This window comes from Cupressus sempervirens, chromosome 1 (genome assembly GCF_028749045.1).
Source record: "Cupressus sempervirens isolate cs-2001-9-10 chromosome 1, ASM2874904v1, whole genome shotgun sequence".
In the NCBI taxonomy this organism is placed as follows: domain Eukaryota; kingdom Viridiplantae; phylum Streptophyta; class Pinopsida; order Cupressales; family Cupressaceae; genus Cupressus; species Cupressus sempervirens.
The window spans coordinates 866,120,133-866,135,691 of record NC_143118.1 but is presented as its reverse complement, the minus strand read 5'-3'; the positions used below and the strand labels follow the sequence as shown (position 1 = coordinate 866,135,691).

The following is a 15,559-nucleotide window of genomic DNA, read 5'->3' as shown; positions in this document are numbered from 1 at the left end:
CAACAGTCATATCTACTTTATAGGCATTTTGAGAATCATGCCTTTTCACTATCTTGCACGGTCCAAACTTCTTCATTTTCAGCTTATTATATGTACCCACTTGAAAACACTCCTTTCTCAAAGAATCATGACTTCATCTCCAATCTGAAATTCCTTATACCTCCTTTTTACATCTACCTTAGCCTTGTACTGTGTATTCATCTTAATAATGTGCTTCCTCACCTCATGGATGTTCTTCAAATGTTCAACAAAATCTTCTGCTTCAGCTTTACTTATTTCTCCTTTATCCAACTGCCTCAATTCAAAACCATTTCTAGGACTGCTCCCATATACAATATGGAATGGCGATTTACAAGTACTCTTATTGACAACATTATTGTATGCAAATTCTACTTGTGGTAAAATTAGGTCCAAGCACGTTGGTTTATCTCCAACCAAGCATCTTAGCAAATATCCCAAACTCCAATTCACAACTTCTAATTGTCCATCAAATCTGTCTTCAACTTCTTCCACAATGTACACTAGAAATACCCAACAAACTTGGTATCTCGGTTTGAAAACTATGCTCTTTGGTAGACCATGTAGTCTCACCACTTCTCCAGTAATCCGAAATGTGGAGTGGATGCTTCGAATGGATAAGACTAGGAGGAGGTGGTGCCAACATTGAGTCGACCGCCCCCCACTATTCTCAACGAGACCTATCAAACAAGACCACGACTGGCATAGCTACTAAGAAAGGGATATTACCCAGAAAGTAGTGCTATGCACGACTGTTGGTGATTCAACTCGGTGAGCTGATCCCCTACAATTCTATGGCAATCGGAGAAAAACAACTCTGCCACATGAACAACATCTCTAGTCTTCTTGCAGGGAATGAAATGTGCCATCTTTGAAAATTGGTTAGCCACCACAAATATTGAATCATGACCTCGTTGGGTTCTTGGTAAAACAAGAACGAAATCCATGCTGACACCCTCCCCACAACTTCTTTGGTATAGGTAATGGTTGATACAACCTAGTATTCTGCTTCCCCCCTTTTTCCATTTGACATACTCTGTAACTTTGTAGAAACTTTTTCACATCTTGCTGCAACTGCGGCCAGTAATAATTCTCAGCAACCAAAGCAATGGTTTAATCTCTACCAAAGTGTCTAGCCAGTCCTCCATTATGCTTCTCCTTGATGAGATTCTTTCTCATAGAACTTCATGTAATGCACAATTGGCTTCCTTTGAACAAAATATCGTCTTGGATTATGAAACTTAGCCATTTCGTTTTGTCAAGTGTAATAGGTTCTATACAAGCCTTCCAAGCTTCACCAACATCAGGATCCTTTGGGTATAAATTCTTGATTTCCTTGAACCCAACCACCTCAATCTGCACCTTTGTCAGCAAAAGGTGTCTTCTACTAAGAGCACCTGCAACTTTGCTAGACTTCCCAATCTTGTGTTTCAAAACAAATGTATAACTCTACAAAAACCCATTTCAAATGCCCTTGGTTCAATTTTCCTTGACTATTCGAATTTGCAAAGTTTGATGATCGATATACAAACATTACTGCTTAGGAAGAAGATATTGTCTCGACTTTTTCAATGCCATAACTGTAGCATAAAATTCCTGATCATAAACATAAGTTTTTTTGACATTATTCAATTTCTTACTGAAATAAGCAACAAGTCTACCTACTTGGCTCAAAAAAGCTCCTATTGTAGTACAACTAGCATCACAGCCTATTTGAAACACCTTATTAAAATCTAGAAGTGCTAAAACAGGTTGTTCTGTAGACTAAAACTCTTACCTGCTCCTACAGTCCACTTAAATTCTTTCCTATTCCCTCTTCTTGTTTCAATCAAGAGTCCACAAATACTGCTAAAACCTCTGATAATCTTTCTATAAAAACTAGCTAGTCCATGGAAAGATCTTACCTCAGTCACATAGCCTTCCATTCAAGGATAGCCTTCCATTCTCAGGTTCCATTTTTAGACCTTTGCTGAAACTACAAATCCCAGATACACCAAATCTTTCACAAAACTACACTTCTTTAGATTTATCAACAACTTTTCTTCCCATAACTTTTTAAACATCTTAGAATATGAACCAAATACTCCTTCAATGTCTTGCTAAAGATCAAAATATCATGTAGGTAAACAATGACAAACTTACCCAAAAACTCCTTCAATACCTCATTCATGAGTCACATGAAAGTGCTCGAGGTATTGGTTAACGCAAAAGGCATGACTAACCATTTGTACAATCCTCCCCTTGTCTTGAAGGCAGTCTTCCACTCATCCCCTTCTTTGATGTGATTTTGATGATACCTACTCTTCAGATCTATCTTTGTGAAATATACAACTCTGCTCAAATAGTCCATAATATCATCCATCCGCGGTGATAGAAACCTGTGCTTGATTTTGATCTTGTTAATAGTCCATGAATCTGTGCACATCCTCCATTCTCCATTATTCTTTGGTGCTAATACTGTTGGTACAATACATGGACTTAGACTCTCTTGAATCAACCCCTTTTGCGACAACTCATGCACTTGTCTGTTTAGCTCCTTACTTTCTGCTGATGTTATTCTGTGCTTTGCCTTGTTTGGTGAATTGGCTCCTAGAATTAAGTCCATCTGGTGACCGATCTTCCTCACTAGTGGTAATCCATCAGGGACATTATTTGATACAATAATTGGAAACTCTTGCAACAAATTTGTAACTTCTGCAGGCACCTCTACTTCTTCTTTACCATCTTTTGGAATTATAGCGAAATACATATGCTCACGCCTCATACCCTCTAGGGACTTCTTTCCATCAGCAAAGCGTACTCTAACATCACTACATACTTATTCATTTGCATCATTCAATGGCTTCAGCTTATATTTCACCCAATCCTTTGTCAGTGTGTAGGTATTTGCATGCCCATCATGTACAACATGCTTGTCGAATTGCCACAATGTACCCAACAACATATGATATATGTCCATAGGTATGACATCACAAAACACCTCATCCTGGTAGCTTCCAATCTTGAACTTCACTAGGCATTGTTCATTGACCATGATCTTGTGGTCATCTTGCACCCAAGCAATGCGGTATGGGCGCAGGGTTTTCTACCTCTTGAGCTTTAACTTTGTGACCATCTTTTTTGACACCAAATTGTCAGTACTTCATGAGCATCTTTTTTGACACCAAAGTGTCAATACTTTCACCATCAATGATCACATCACAATACTTATCTTCACATTTGCTCCTTGTGCGAAACAAACTCCTTGGATCAGGTTCATTCTCACCACTCAGCAAGATTCTTCTGTTAACTAGGACTTCTCTTTCAGCATCTTCAAATGTGATGATTTGGCATCTTCATCAACATGTGCAACTCTGGCTTGGCCTTCTGTTCTCCGATCTGTCCTTCCTTGGTGCTGGGAACATTCAAATGCTCTATGCCCTTCTCCGTAGTGAAAACATTTTCCATGGAAACCTCCTCTTCCAGATCCTTGCCTTCTTCCTCTCCCTTCGTGATCTCTATTGTTTTGATCGTGGAAATGATTGGAATTGTTTCCCCTCTGGTTCTGACTACTAGTGCTTGCCTTATCCTTGTTCTTTTGATCATCATTTTGACCTTCATAAGACTGTCCGCCAGATCTTCCACCGCGATCTCTTTCACTATTCTTGCTATCAAACTTCTTGGTCAACTTTTCCTCAACTCTTAGGGCAAACTGATATGCCTCTTCAATACTATTCATTTGGACCAGACTCAACTCCTCCTGAATGCTTGGCCTCAACCCATTAAGATAACAGGTGACTTTTTCTATATCAGCTTCTGCATGGTCGGTTCTAGTGAGAACTCGGGTAGAACTCTTTGGTATACTCCTAAACAAATCTTTCCACCTGCTTCATCTTTTGCATTTTCCTTAGAAAATCAAGCTCATAATCCACGGGAATGAATTGTTGCTCCAATTTAGCTATTATTCGATCCCATCCGGTGATTTTGTTCTTACCTCTTCTATTTCGCTCCAACTGAATCTCTTGCCACTAGATCTTCACACGACCCTTCAGTTTCGCCTTCGCAAATTTGATCCTATCAGGATCCTCAATATCTTCATACTGAAGTATTCCTCCAATTTATTGATCCAATATTTCTCGAAAATGTGGGAACCTCAACCTTGGGTCTTTTTCCAATCTTGGAGATGGCCTTAAAAAGTCTTTCTTCTTTTGGGTTTAGAACGGCAAGATTTATTCCTCTGCGGATTTGTTCTTCCAATGCTGGCATTGGTCTTCAGAGGGCTCTAAAACCCTATGGTGTAACACTAATGACTCCCACCACGCTCTCTTCGTGCAAACCTGTCTCACAATTGGCGATTTGTTTACACACTTAGCCCAAACCGCGGTCCTAGTGCAACTGCCTCACAGTCGGTGATTTGTTTTTAACTTTATACACTTAGGAACTGCTGCTCTGATACCACTTGATGAAGGGTACTCCCCTTAATACCACAAGTATATAACACAAACAAAGAAATAACAACAATTTGTGAGAACAAAATATGTTCTTATTATTGTCGCAAATGCGGAATTACAGAATTTTGAAATACAATATGCAAGCCCACATGGGTGTCTTACAATAATTTGCAACACTGAGTTGGAAACTATCACTGAGAGTTGTCCTAGATAATGTATGGGCATTCCTTATATAGACATTTTTACATCGTTCGGGAAGTTTCTAGACATCAAATCTGTTGATGTCAGTTTTGTACCACTACATAACATATAGCGATTGAATACTTGATACGGAATATCAAATACTCAATCCCTCTTTTGAAAAGTAAATACTCATGAATACATGAGAAAAACTCCAATGTTCCTTACACTTGTGGATGCTAACTCAGTTATATCAATGTGATTTGCTAATAATCACATAGGTGGCCTTACGTTGTTCATTCAAAGATAACTTGGACTTTGATGTGATGGTGATGATGATGGTTTTGTATGAGTACTGGATGATGTTGATGGTGGTGATGATGGGGGGTGTGTCTGCTAATGATGTTTCTCCTAACTTCTCTCTCGATTGAACTCCAACTACTAAACTACCTGCTGCTCTACTCCTACTCCTATGGATGGAAAGATTAGCAAATGGACGGGGATCAAATCTGATGAAAGCTAACCAGCGGCTCTACCTCCATAAATGCAAGGATTCAAGGGAAAAGACTAATTTACCATGCAAGGCTTCCTAACAAGCCACTAGGATGCTAGTGGCCTAGTTTATAGATCCCTATCAAACATCCACTAATATCACCATGCAACTATCCATCTACTCTTACTCAACAACTTCTTGAAATAAAATCTACTTTAACAACTTCAATGAAATTTAATCCTAACTATTGGAAGTAGAAACCATGCAATAACACCAAATGTTCTTAATCACCATGCAAGTCACAACAATGATAAAGAGAAGCAATTTTGGTATTATCTTAAGCAACAATTTTCTTCAACCCTTTACAAATGAGAGCAAATGGCCTTATATAGAGGCCAAAATTACAACTAAGATTAAGAGGCAAAATCAACGATCCAAATTGGATCCTAGAAACCCTAATTAAGGTTGCCACCCCATCAGCCAATGAGAAGATGCCATCTCATCAATGGACCAATGAAAAAAAGGAAAAGTGGCAACCAATGAGAAGGCACTAAAATGGTAGCCAATTAGAATTAGACACCTATCCTACCCAAAAAGGAGAATTTGCCACTTGGGCTTGCATCAAATGATCTTCTAATATAGTTCTACCTTTTTTTTTCATCTTTTTAGCCAAAGTGATGAACTTTGCTAGCATGTCGTTGACTTCCTTCACGGGAGGACAAAGTGTGTGCTTCATCTTGAGCTCAGCTGAATTCATCATTTTGCTTTCTGCTTGCAATGTTTTCTCGTGATCCTTCTCATTCTTTCGCATATCCGATAAAGGGATTGAGGGAGGCAAGGTTGCCTAAATGTTTCTTCTTGATGGCAACCTTCCCCAACTCATCCAATCTTGATCCAAATTCTGTCTCATTGATGTCCCCCTCTCTAATATCTTCAAAAGCAAGCGCAACCCCAACATCGCTTATCATGGTTGAAATGGAAGTGTCAACACTTGGGCTGTGCTGAGCAATCTCATTCCGTATCTCTTCAAGTATTCTCAATCTAATAGTCAAGGCAACAAACCAAGACTCCACCATACTCATTCCTCCTCCATCTACCAACTTGGCCCTTTCCAAATATTTCTCCAATAGCTCGATAAATGCCTGTAGCCTGGGAATGGCTAAGTCCTTGACTGGAAGGAAATCCTTCCACTCACCTTCAAATGTTTTGAATTTTTCTCCAATAGCCACTAATGACTAGAATGTTGAGATAAAGGCAAAAAATTTCGCCCATCTTGGATTGTATCGTGGATGCAATCCTTGACTTCGTACAATTGAGCCGATATCTCTTCTGTGTTGCTCCCATTGTCTTGAGGAAGGGCTGCCTGATGCAACTGTTGGATAGGTTGGCAATCTCTCCAATATCTGTTTTCGGCCTCCAACTTTACAATCTTTTTGTTTGCCTTCCTCAACCTTTCTTTAATTGAAACCATGCCTTCCTGGATCTCCTCACATTCAATGTCATTTGTGACTCTTTCAAAGTTATGCTCAACGATCTCATATTCCTGAGCTACAATCTCATCCATTACCTTGCTAACCTTTGGTATAGCAATCTGAACTCTTTGGTGACCATCATGATCGCTCCTGATTACCTTCACCGTTGTTTTTGCAATTTGTCTTTGGTTCTCACTATCACCCTTTTCCATTAACCTTTGGATATCTTCAATTGTTCGGACAGTCACCACCTCGCTTCTTGGCATAAGCATTTTCCTTAACCATAGCGGTGTAGTGTATCTCCCCAAATTTGGATTCGGGTTCGACTAGTAAAGCATCACCAATGGCCTCGAGCGCTTGGTTTATTTCTTCAATATCAGTTAGCGTATCCTCTTCTTCACTAGTGACTGCCATATCATCTCCATATTGGTTCTCCGAGAGAGGAGAGTACTCGGTGTTGTCACTATAACCACTTGATTCTGAATCAGAGCTCACGTCTACCGCGGCCCCTTGTCAACTTGTATTATCCTCTTGGCCTCTAGCCTCAATTATGTTGTCCCTTGATGGTGCTGCATTTTGTTTCTTTGTTGGAGGCTTCTGATGTTCGTTATTTTTCTCAACCTCTAAACTTCTCTTCTTGCTCTTAACTACTCTTTGTTGTTGGCTACTGCCCTCACCTTTCTGTCCGATTGACTCTGTTGGACCTTCTTCCGATTTCATCTTCTCATAAGTAAGGCGTACCTTCTGACTTTGTAGTTTCCTTAACTTCCCATTGTACCATGATTCGGTGTGTAGATCAACTATCCTTGTAATTGCCTCTAAGGATCCTGATGATCATCCTAATCCATTGGACTCAACTCCGTTCCATCCATTGTATCATAATCACCTCTTAGCACATTTTCATCATCTTCCAATTGATTGGGAATATCAAGGCCTCTCCATCTGATTGCCCTCATCATGCTCATTGACAACCTTGAGAACGCTAGCTTCCTCACATGAAAAGTCATCCTGTGCATTGGCCCAAAAATCTTCTATAGTAGGAACATGTTTAAATGTATTTCCATGAGATGCCTTGATAAGACCATTAGGATCAAATCCTTGTCTTGCCCTATACCATCCTAGATGATACCATTCTAGCTCTTTCTTCGCAGTTGCAAAGGCGACAGGATTGTGGCAAGTATCATTGCCTATTCCAAATGAGAAGGTAATCCCTGTCTCACCTTTAAGCTTCATCATCTTGTCATAATGCTCAAGTTGCCTAGCCAACTCCATCAAAACTACCTTGTCGGATGGGTACCTTGGAAATCTCTTGGGACAGACTGTACTTCCTACTACTCTAATATATGTGAATTGCGGAAATTGGATGAACCAACTCCCATACTTCTTAACTTTTATTTTTGCTTCCGTTGAGAGCCTCTTAACAAGTGTCCCTTGCAATATCCTTACCGTCTTCATGGCAAAGGCGTCATAAAACATTTTATAATCTTTGGAGTTGTGCAAATGAAGCTGTGGATAGCACTCATGCACCAAACATTGCCCCGGCCCATTGCCAATCACTCCTAAGGCCTCAAATCCAAGATTTTCATATAGTCTTGCAATCAAATAGAAAAAATAGGACCCCATATAGAATTGCTTTTGATTTTGCACTGCCCTAAGTTGCAACTCTAAATTTTCGCTTTTAATCCTAGCCCAATCAAATCTTCTCTTTTCATTCTCAGTTTCATCAATAAAAAAGTACATCTAGTTTTCGAATTGCATACCTTTAGCTAAGCCCATGATTCGTTGAGAAGCACAATAATATCACCGTACTCCGGTTTGAAATTTGATGTGGTGAGCCTTGATGAGCTGGTGACTCCCTTCTTGCCTTCATGTAATAATTTTGTTTTTGGTGAATGAAGTAAGCCTCTTGATTATTCTGAAATAACTTGGCCGCCTAATCCATCATTACCACTGTCATGCTTTTATATTGGGGAATATTAAATACTTTTTCGACCACTTGTTTGCCGATGTTGGCCAACACTCTCTTCCCTTCATAACAAAATGGACTTAGTAACAATATCAAACCGAGATCCACACTCCATTACCAAATTAAGATCAGATCTTAGAAAATTCAATCCTCGCAAATAATGATGCCCTAGCAAAAATTAGAATTTTGACCTCCTTGAAATTGCCCACACCATGCCATAAATCGGACCTTGGATCACATAGCCTCTCCACCAAACAAAGTCGCCCAAATTTGGAAGTTGAAATCGCAACCTTTGGAAAGAAAATCAGACCTCAACAAAATTGCCCAAGCAAGAAAAAATTCATATCTGCTCCAAAATTTGACCTAGGGCAGAAATTCGTCCAAGATGGAAGAAGAAAAATGCCGCAAAGCGAGGAAAATCTGCCCAAAAATCGCCCAAATCTGCAAGTTGCTCCTCTAGAAGAAAATCGCTACCAAGGGAGGAGGAAGAAGGAATGAGGAAACAAGAGTGGGAGAGCCCCTCTTATACCAAATTTTCTTGCCTCTCCAAGTGGGCCGACTTGCCCTGGAGGAAAACAAAATTAAATTAACTCCTTTATTAATGGCCCAGATTTAAATGCCACATTAAAATTACTTAGCTCAGTGTGAAATTAGCCCATTTAATTTCCAGTTTTGATCAAAAATTGCAAAGTAAAACAAGGAAAGCCTAGGAGATGTCAAAATTTTCATTTAAAAACGTTTTAGCAATTAAAATATCATTAAAATAGAATTTAGCAAGCCAAAATCAATTTTCAATTCCAATTTACTAACTTCTCTTAACATTTTAAAAAATCTTCTAGGCAATATTTCAACCAATTTAATGAGACTTTGCAACTTAATCCAATTTTAATTTTGCAATACCATTTCAAATTTTAACCAAAATAAATCGTCTTTGGCAGTCAAAATCGATTTTCCAATTTCAATTTCACTATCAAAAGATTTCCCTTTTCACCAAAAATTCAAGATTTTCCAAAACAATTAAATCTAAAATATTATTTTGAAAATGTCTAAGTTTATACAATTATATCAAAATTTCAAAATCCGAATCCAAAATTTGCAAATTTACCTTGCCAAATATTGTTCTAACCATACAAAAAAGTTGTTTTTGAAATTTGTTTGGCCTAAAGATAAAATTACATGTTCGGGAAAATCAAGTTTTGCACCGGGTGAAAAATAAACCAAATAAAATCCCTCTTGGCCCGAAGGTGTCCAAGATGTAAAATTTTCAAATTGAAAACCTTTGGACCACTCCAGAAAAATTGCTAAGGCAATTGAAAAAATTTCAAAAATTCGCGAAAATTGCCAAGGCTTGCCCGAAAAAGGGGGTCCCCAAAATTTTTGGGGCAATGGTGTTAAAACCTCACAACAAAACCCTAACCCTTGAGACCGACTAACCTAAAAATAACATATAGAGTCGGCTTGATACACCTTTGACACTTATTTTGAAATTTTTTGCCGGCGTAACTTCAAAAGGCCATAACTTTTGAACCGTCGCTCCAATTGGCTATTATAACCCCATTCCATAATCCTCAACTTCTGATCTACAGTGCCCTACTTGGGCTAGCTCAAGTCTACCCCATTTCGGAGCCCATCTAGGGGGTCTGAGGCCTTCAACATTGAGCCTGAAGTTTTTATACCAAAATTGCACCCCAAAAATTCACAATAATTTCACGAATACTCATGATATGGCACTGAGCCTGAACTGGCAGACTGATATATCCAAGATGAACATCCACCTCTGAAATTAGGACATTCCGAGCTCGTATAACTAACTTACTAAGTAGCAAGCCTCTAGAAACAACTCTGCACCGAGACAACCGTTATTCAAGAAACAAAAAGGAAATATTTTTGGGTGATGCAAGATTGCTCTTACACCTAGGATGCCCATACATCAATAATAGAAACCTATCATAAAGGGAAGCAAACGTGTTTAAATTGATAGTTTTTATCTGGGGTGTTCTCCTAGGTAGATCCATCAAATCATTGGTCTTCAATACCATGCGCACCTTCATTGTTCATGCCAATTTCACAATTTATTTTTTTCTTGCTATTTCTTAAATTGAAGAGTGGTTTGGGATATGAGGTTTAGATTCGTATTTATAAGTGTTTTTTGAGTGTTTAGAGTTTGGGTGGGGCCCATAGACCATTATGGTTTGGGTTTGTGGAACATAGATTGCAAACACTTTGATTGTTTTTTTTAAAATAGTGACTTCTTCATTTTCTTGCAGTGGGGGATGCTTGGAAGTTCTTAGGATGGCTGAGAGATTCTTGGGAGTCCCTTGGGTATCTTGAGGACGTTTTGAACATGTTCCCTTTTTGAGGGGGAATTGTTAGAAACCTCCTGAGGTTGGTGGCAGAAGTGGTGGGATGACGAGGGAACATTTTCCTCAAGTCCCCACATCTTGGAAACATCCTTGTTCTGGAAACATGGGGATTTGTTTTTGTGGGTGATGCATCTCCATGGATTATTGGTTAGAATTGTGAATAACTGAGCAGTGTGACGACTTTAGATAATTGTTTGCATCATTTTAGCAGCTTTTATTAACATGAGATATCATCAATCTCCCCCTTGTCTGTAGTATTTTGTTTTGTGCAAATACACAAGATGGGATTCAAAAAAATGCACTTGTAGTATCATAAATCGATAATCTGGAATACGGTTTCTACAGCTATCTGTGCTGTATCCTCTTTACCATTGTGAATAGGTGGTGTATATTGGAAAGGAAAAATTTCTTTTTTTGACAACAATAAAAAAAAAGTGCAACAGTAATGTCTTTCTGTGAATTACATGCAATACTGGTCAACCCATCCATGACAATACAGCACCCAGTAATATAGCTTTATTCTTTTGTCTCTCTGTTGTGTTGGAAGAGACCCAACTGAGGATGCTGGAAAGTGCCCCCAGAATGTAATTATAGACACTTTCAAGTAGGAGCAGATGCCCCCAGGCCCTTCCTATCCTTCAAGGATGTCATGGAACATGTCCTGAAAGAGTCCCACATTCCTGAAATTCGAGGGTAGTCACCTGGGCACCTTCAATTGGAAACTAATTCCCTCATGTCATTTTTCACCATTGAAGTGTTTTATGGGATATGTTATGTAATCCACTTTACCAGACAACTTTTTTTTTGATAGAGAGATGGAGCTTCAAACTTTTTCATCAGCATTATTATTCTTTTTAAATTGACATGCACAGGAATGAAGAAATTTATTTCAGCATACAACTTTTGGTTTTCATTTTTGTAACAAACTTTATTATTGAAGAAATTATTTACTACAGAGCTTCCGTCACAGGATGATGTTTTACTTTATCACTTATTACTGATTTATAACATGTTTATGATGTCCAGTCACATGAACGGTTTCATCATGAAGATCATGTTTTTTCACCTTCAATTTTAATATGAATAAGTCTACATTTATTAAAATTAAATTTTTTTCATATAGCAATTATTAATCTCTATTTTACTCCTGAGCAGATAGGGACAATATATTACCCTTGTACATTCACGGTGCTAGATTCTCCTGATTTGGAGTTTATCTTTGGACTTGATATGCTTCGGAAACATCAGGTATCTGAGTTTCCATTAGTTAGCCACTTTTTGCATATTTATGTTCGTGGTTTCTTTTCATTTCTAGATTCTGATCATTTATTCAAATTATTTTTGTCGTTCAGTGTGAAATTGACTTGAAGGAAAATGTTCTACGTGTTGGTGGAGGGGAAGTAGCTGTACCATTTTTGCAAGGTAAAAGTCTGCATCCTTTTTGTGTTGTCACATAATTTGGAATGCAAATTGTGGTTGCAAACAAGTATTTTGTGTTTAAGGGAAGTTTAATGAGATGCACTAATTTGGTCCAATGATTTTCTTGTACTTCATAAATTTTTGAACCGGAATGCATGAAAAATTGTTTTAATGTTCCTGAATTAAGATCTATAATCTGGATATTTATTTAAAATCTATGTTGCAGAGAAAGATATCCCAGGCCAGTTTTTTGACGAAGAGAAATTTGCAAATCAAGGGGCATCTGCTTCAGCTGTGAGTTTAAATGGATTATTTGTATAATATTCTCACATGGATGTTTTCTTTTATACTTATTTTTGTGGAAATGAAAACTGAATTATAAACAAGAAGTTACAGATTTTTTATATTGAGCCCTCCATCATTCTGTTCTTGTGTTTTTAGGAGTAATAACATTTTTTGAAGTTACTAATATTGATTTTAAAAAGGGCTTTGCTTTACTATCAGACGATGCATTTGTTAAATTGAATGTCCATTAGAATGACTCAGTTACTTCTTCAGGCCATTGGTTAATGACTAGCAATAAGAAGGATAATTTTCTAATGGAGCCATCTTGATCTGAATAGTTATTTGAATAGCTTGAAACTCAACTTTTTCAAAGTTTTTTTGAGAGTATGCATCGTGACCGAACTTTGTACACCCCAAAGGAACTCATTTTTGGCGAATGCTTCTTGCAATACTTAATTTCTTTTCCAAATATGAATAAATATGCACAAACATAGCTCAGAGGTTATCTTTAATCTCCCTACAGGAAAATCCCAATTATTGCAATGTACTTAGATTGGTCTTCTGGTTTCCTTTTCATCAAGTTATGCACTTCAAAAGGTCGAAGTTCACTGCATTTTTTGTGAATTATAGGAATACCTGTATATGCATATTACTCTAGTGGAATTCATAATATTTCTATATAATGTGAAGACAAATCTTGTTCAGAGTTGTTACTGCTTGATTTTTAGTGTGCTACTATCCTGAGGTTCGAATCTGTCTCAGCTTATCTGCATAAGCTATATAGAAGATTTTGTTTAATATTTCATGTGAGTAATCTTCAGGGAAATAAATATGAGGAAGGTAGCTCGCTCAAGGACAAAAGTTTCTATCCAATTTAACCAGAAACGAATAGGCAATGTTTTCCTCTAGAAATATTTTCTGTAAAGTTTTTAATTGTTCTTTAAAGTTTTCCTCTAGATGATTTGTGCTTTGATTGTTTTTACATTATGACATGCGTGCATATTATTTGTGCCTCTATTGTTACAGATAACATGACCCTCCAACCCCTTGCCCCTCCCTTACCTCCTCTTTGCGTGTGTGATCGGCTTTGTTTCTAAGAAATTTTAAGATTGGAAGAACAAAGAATAAACTGAATATTTCTGCTCATATTTCCTTCCATCCACAGGAGTTAGGTTCTGCTAGAAAAGCTGGAAGTTCAAGTACACCTTTACCTTCTACTGGTAAGCATAAATAATTTCAAGAAAGTAAACTAGAAATTCTTAATCAATTAAAAAAATTGTCTTTATGTGGTCCTTATGTTGTGATGTGTGACATTTGTTATCATTTCGTTTTTCTTGTCCCTGATCTTTGCTTTTTTGAGTTTCTGTCTTAAATTTTGGCAGGTCCTTCACAAGCTAACCCTACACAGGCAAGAAAGCAACATATTTATTGTTATATATTCTTTAAGGTTATATTAGCACATAGAATATTTTGTTGCTGGTTTCAGTAGCACCTGCAGCATTTTGTTGTAGCATTGTTTCTATTTTGGTAGAAAACACTTTATGGGATGGATTCATACAAACGTTTGGATTAAAATGTATGGTCAATAATTTCAGGGATCCAATCAAGAATCAAAGATTATCAAGCTCATGGAACTTGGGTTTGACCGTGCAACTGTTATTCAGGCACTAAATCTTTTCAATGATAATGAAGAACAAGCTGCTGGTTACTTGTTTGGTGGCTGATGAGAAACTCGAGTCTTTTGTGGTTTGAAGAGATAATTATTCCGACTTAAAAAAAATCCACAGTTTCATGATTAAGTCATATTTTCCGTAAGGAGATCAGATTTTATGATGGTGGTTTTATTGTACTCTATACATTTATTTATTTACTCTGCAAGTGCTGTTATCTTGATTGCCAAATGCATTCTTTTTGCTGCTCTATTAATTTTCAAAAGATATTTTATTCATCATATGACAGTGTGACATTTGCACGTTATGTTTTTATGTTAATACTTGTCTGCATACAGCATTATTGGGATGGCAGGTGAACATAAATACCCAAAGGCGAAAAGTTTTAAATTTTTTGTTTAATTGTATTTGGGACAGTAAATTTGAATTAGTAAAAAGGGCAAATTAAATTTAAATTTATAAATCAGTTTTACACCCTGGGTTCTACAATAAAATATTTTGTTAAAATCATTCCTGTTTCACAAGAGTTAGTGGACTGAAACTAAGAAACCGCTGTGCTGCGGCTTCTGTTTTATTGGAATTAGCCAAAGAATGGATGGATTTCATCCTGCACATACTAGTTCTTTGGCATGGAAATACTTGACATATAAATTTCAGTGCCTATTATTGATGTGAGTTTTGTGTAACAAGATAAAAATCAATAGCAAAGTTTACTAAGCGTACTAAATGTTTAAGTTAAACTGACTAGTTTGTGCTTGGCATTGGAATGAACAACAATGTATATAGCAATTTTTTTAAAGAAAGAATACAAGTCAAAGTAATTACTACGCTAAATCTATCTTTAACAAGAATTAATTACTTGATACATACATCTAAATTCATTTCTATGAAAATGAAAGAATTGCATTACCATTTTAATACACAAAGTACAATTAATCTAATTACATACTTCTTTCCTGGTAATAATTCTGGAAGTATCATGCAGCTAACTGGAGAGTACTCACATAATGTGCACAGAGAGTTGAGCTGATAGAGTAGATGTGTCATGAGCATGCTACCAGTCTTTGGCTTGAATTACGATGGGACGTATCTGGTGACTCTATTCTAACATCCAATAGTCAGAGCTGGAGCCATTGTCTCACCTTCCCATTTGACCCTAGAATAAGATATTATTGTGGGAGTTGGTGTACACACGATGCAAAACCCAACTTCACAGAATCCACAAAGATTACCTGCAAGCAAATAACTTGTTACAAGGAAGAG

At 37.3% G+C, this 15,559-nt stretch overlaps 1 protein-coding gene across 1 annotated transcript in view; it reads left to right on the top strand.

The window, feature by feature from the left end:
- Nucleotides 1–14,577, top strand: part of DDI1 (ubiquitin family protein) — a 73,993-nt gene extending 59,416 nt beyond the window's left edge. The window contains exons 11-16 of the mRNA XM_089792066.1: nucleotides 12,078–12,170; nucleotides 12,275–12,344; nucleotides 12,568–12,635; nucleotides 13,792–13,846; nucleotides 14,009–14,034; nucleotides 14,222–14,577. Of these exons, the coding sequence (XP_089648192.1) occupies nucleotides 12,078–12,170; nucleotides 12,275–12,344; nucleotides 12,568–12,635; nucleotides 13,792–13,846; nucleotides 14,009–14,034; nucleotides 14,222–14,350 (441 nt within the window). The 3' untranslated portion in view covers nucleotides 14,351–14,577. The remainder of the gene's footprint in view (nucleotides 1–12,077; nucleotides 12,171–12,274; nucleotides 12,345–12,567; nucleotides 12,636–13,791; nucleotides 13,847–14,008; nucleotides 14,035–14,221) is intronic.
- Nucleotides 14,578–15,559: the final 982 nt, after the last annotated feature.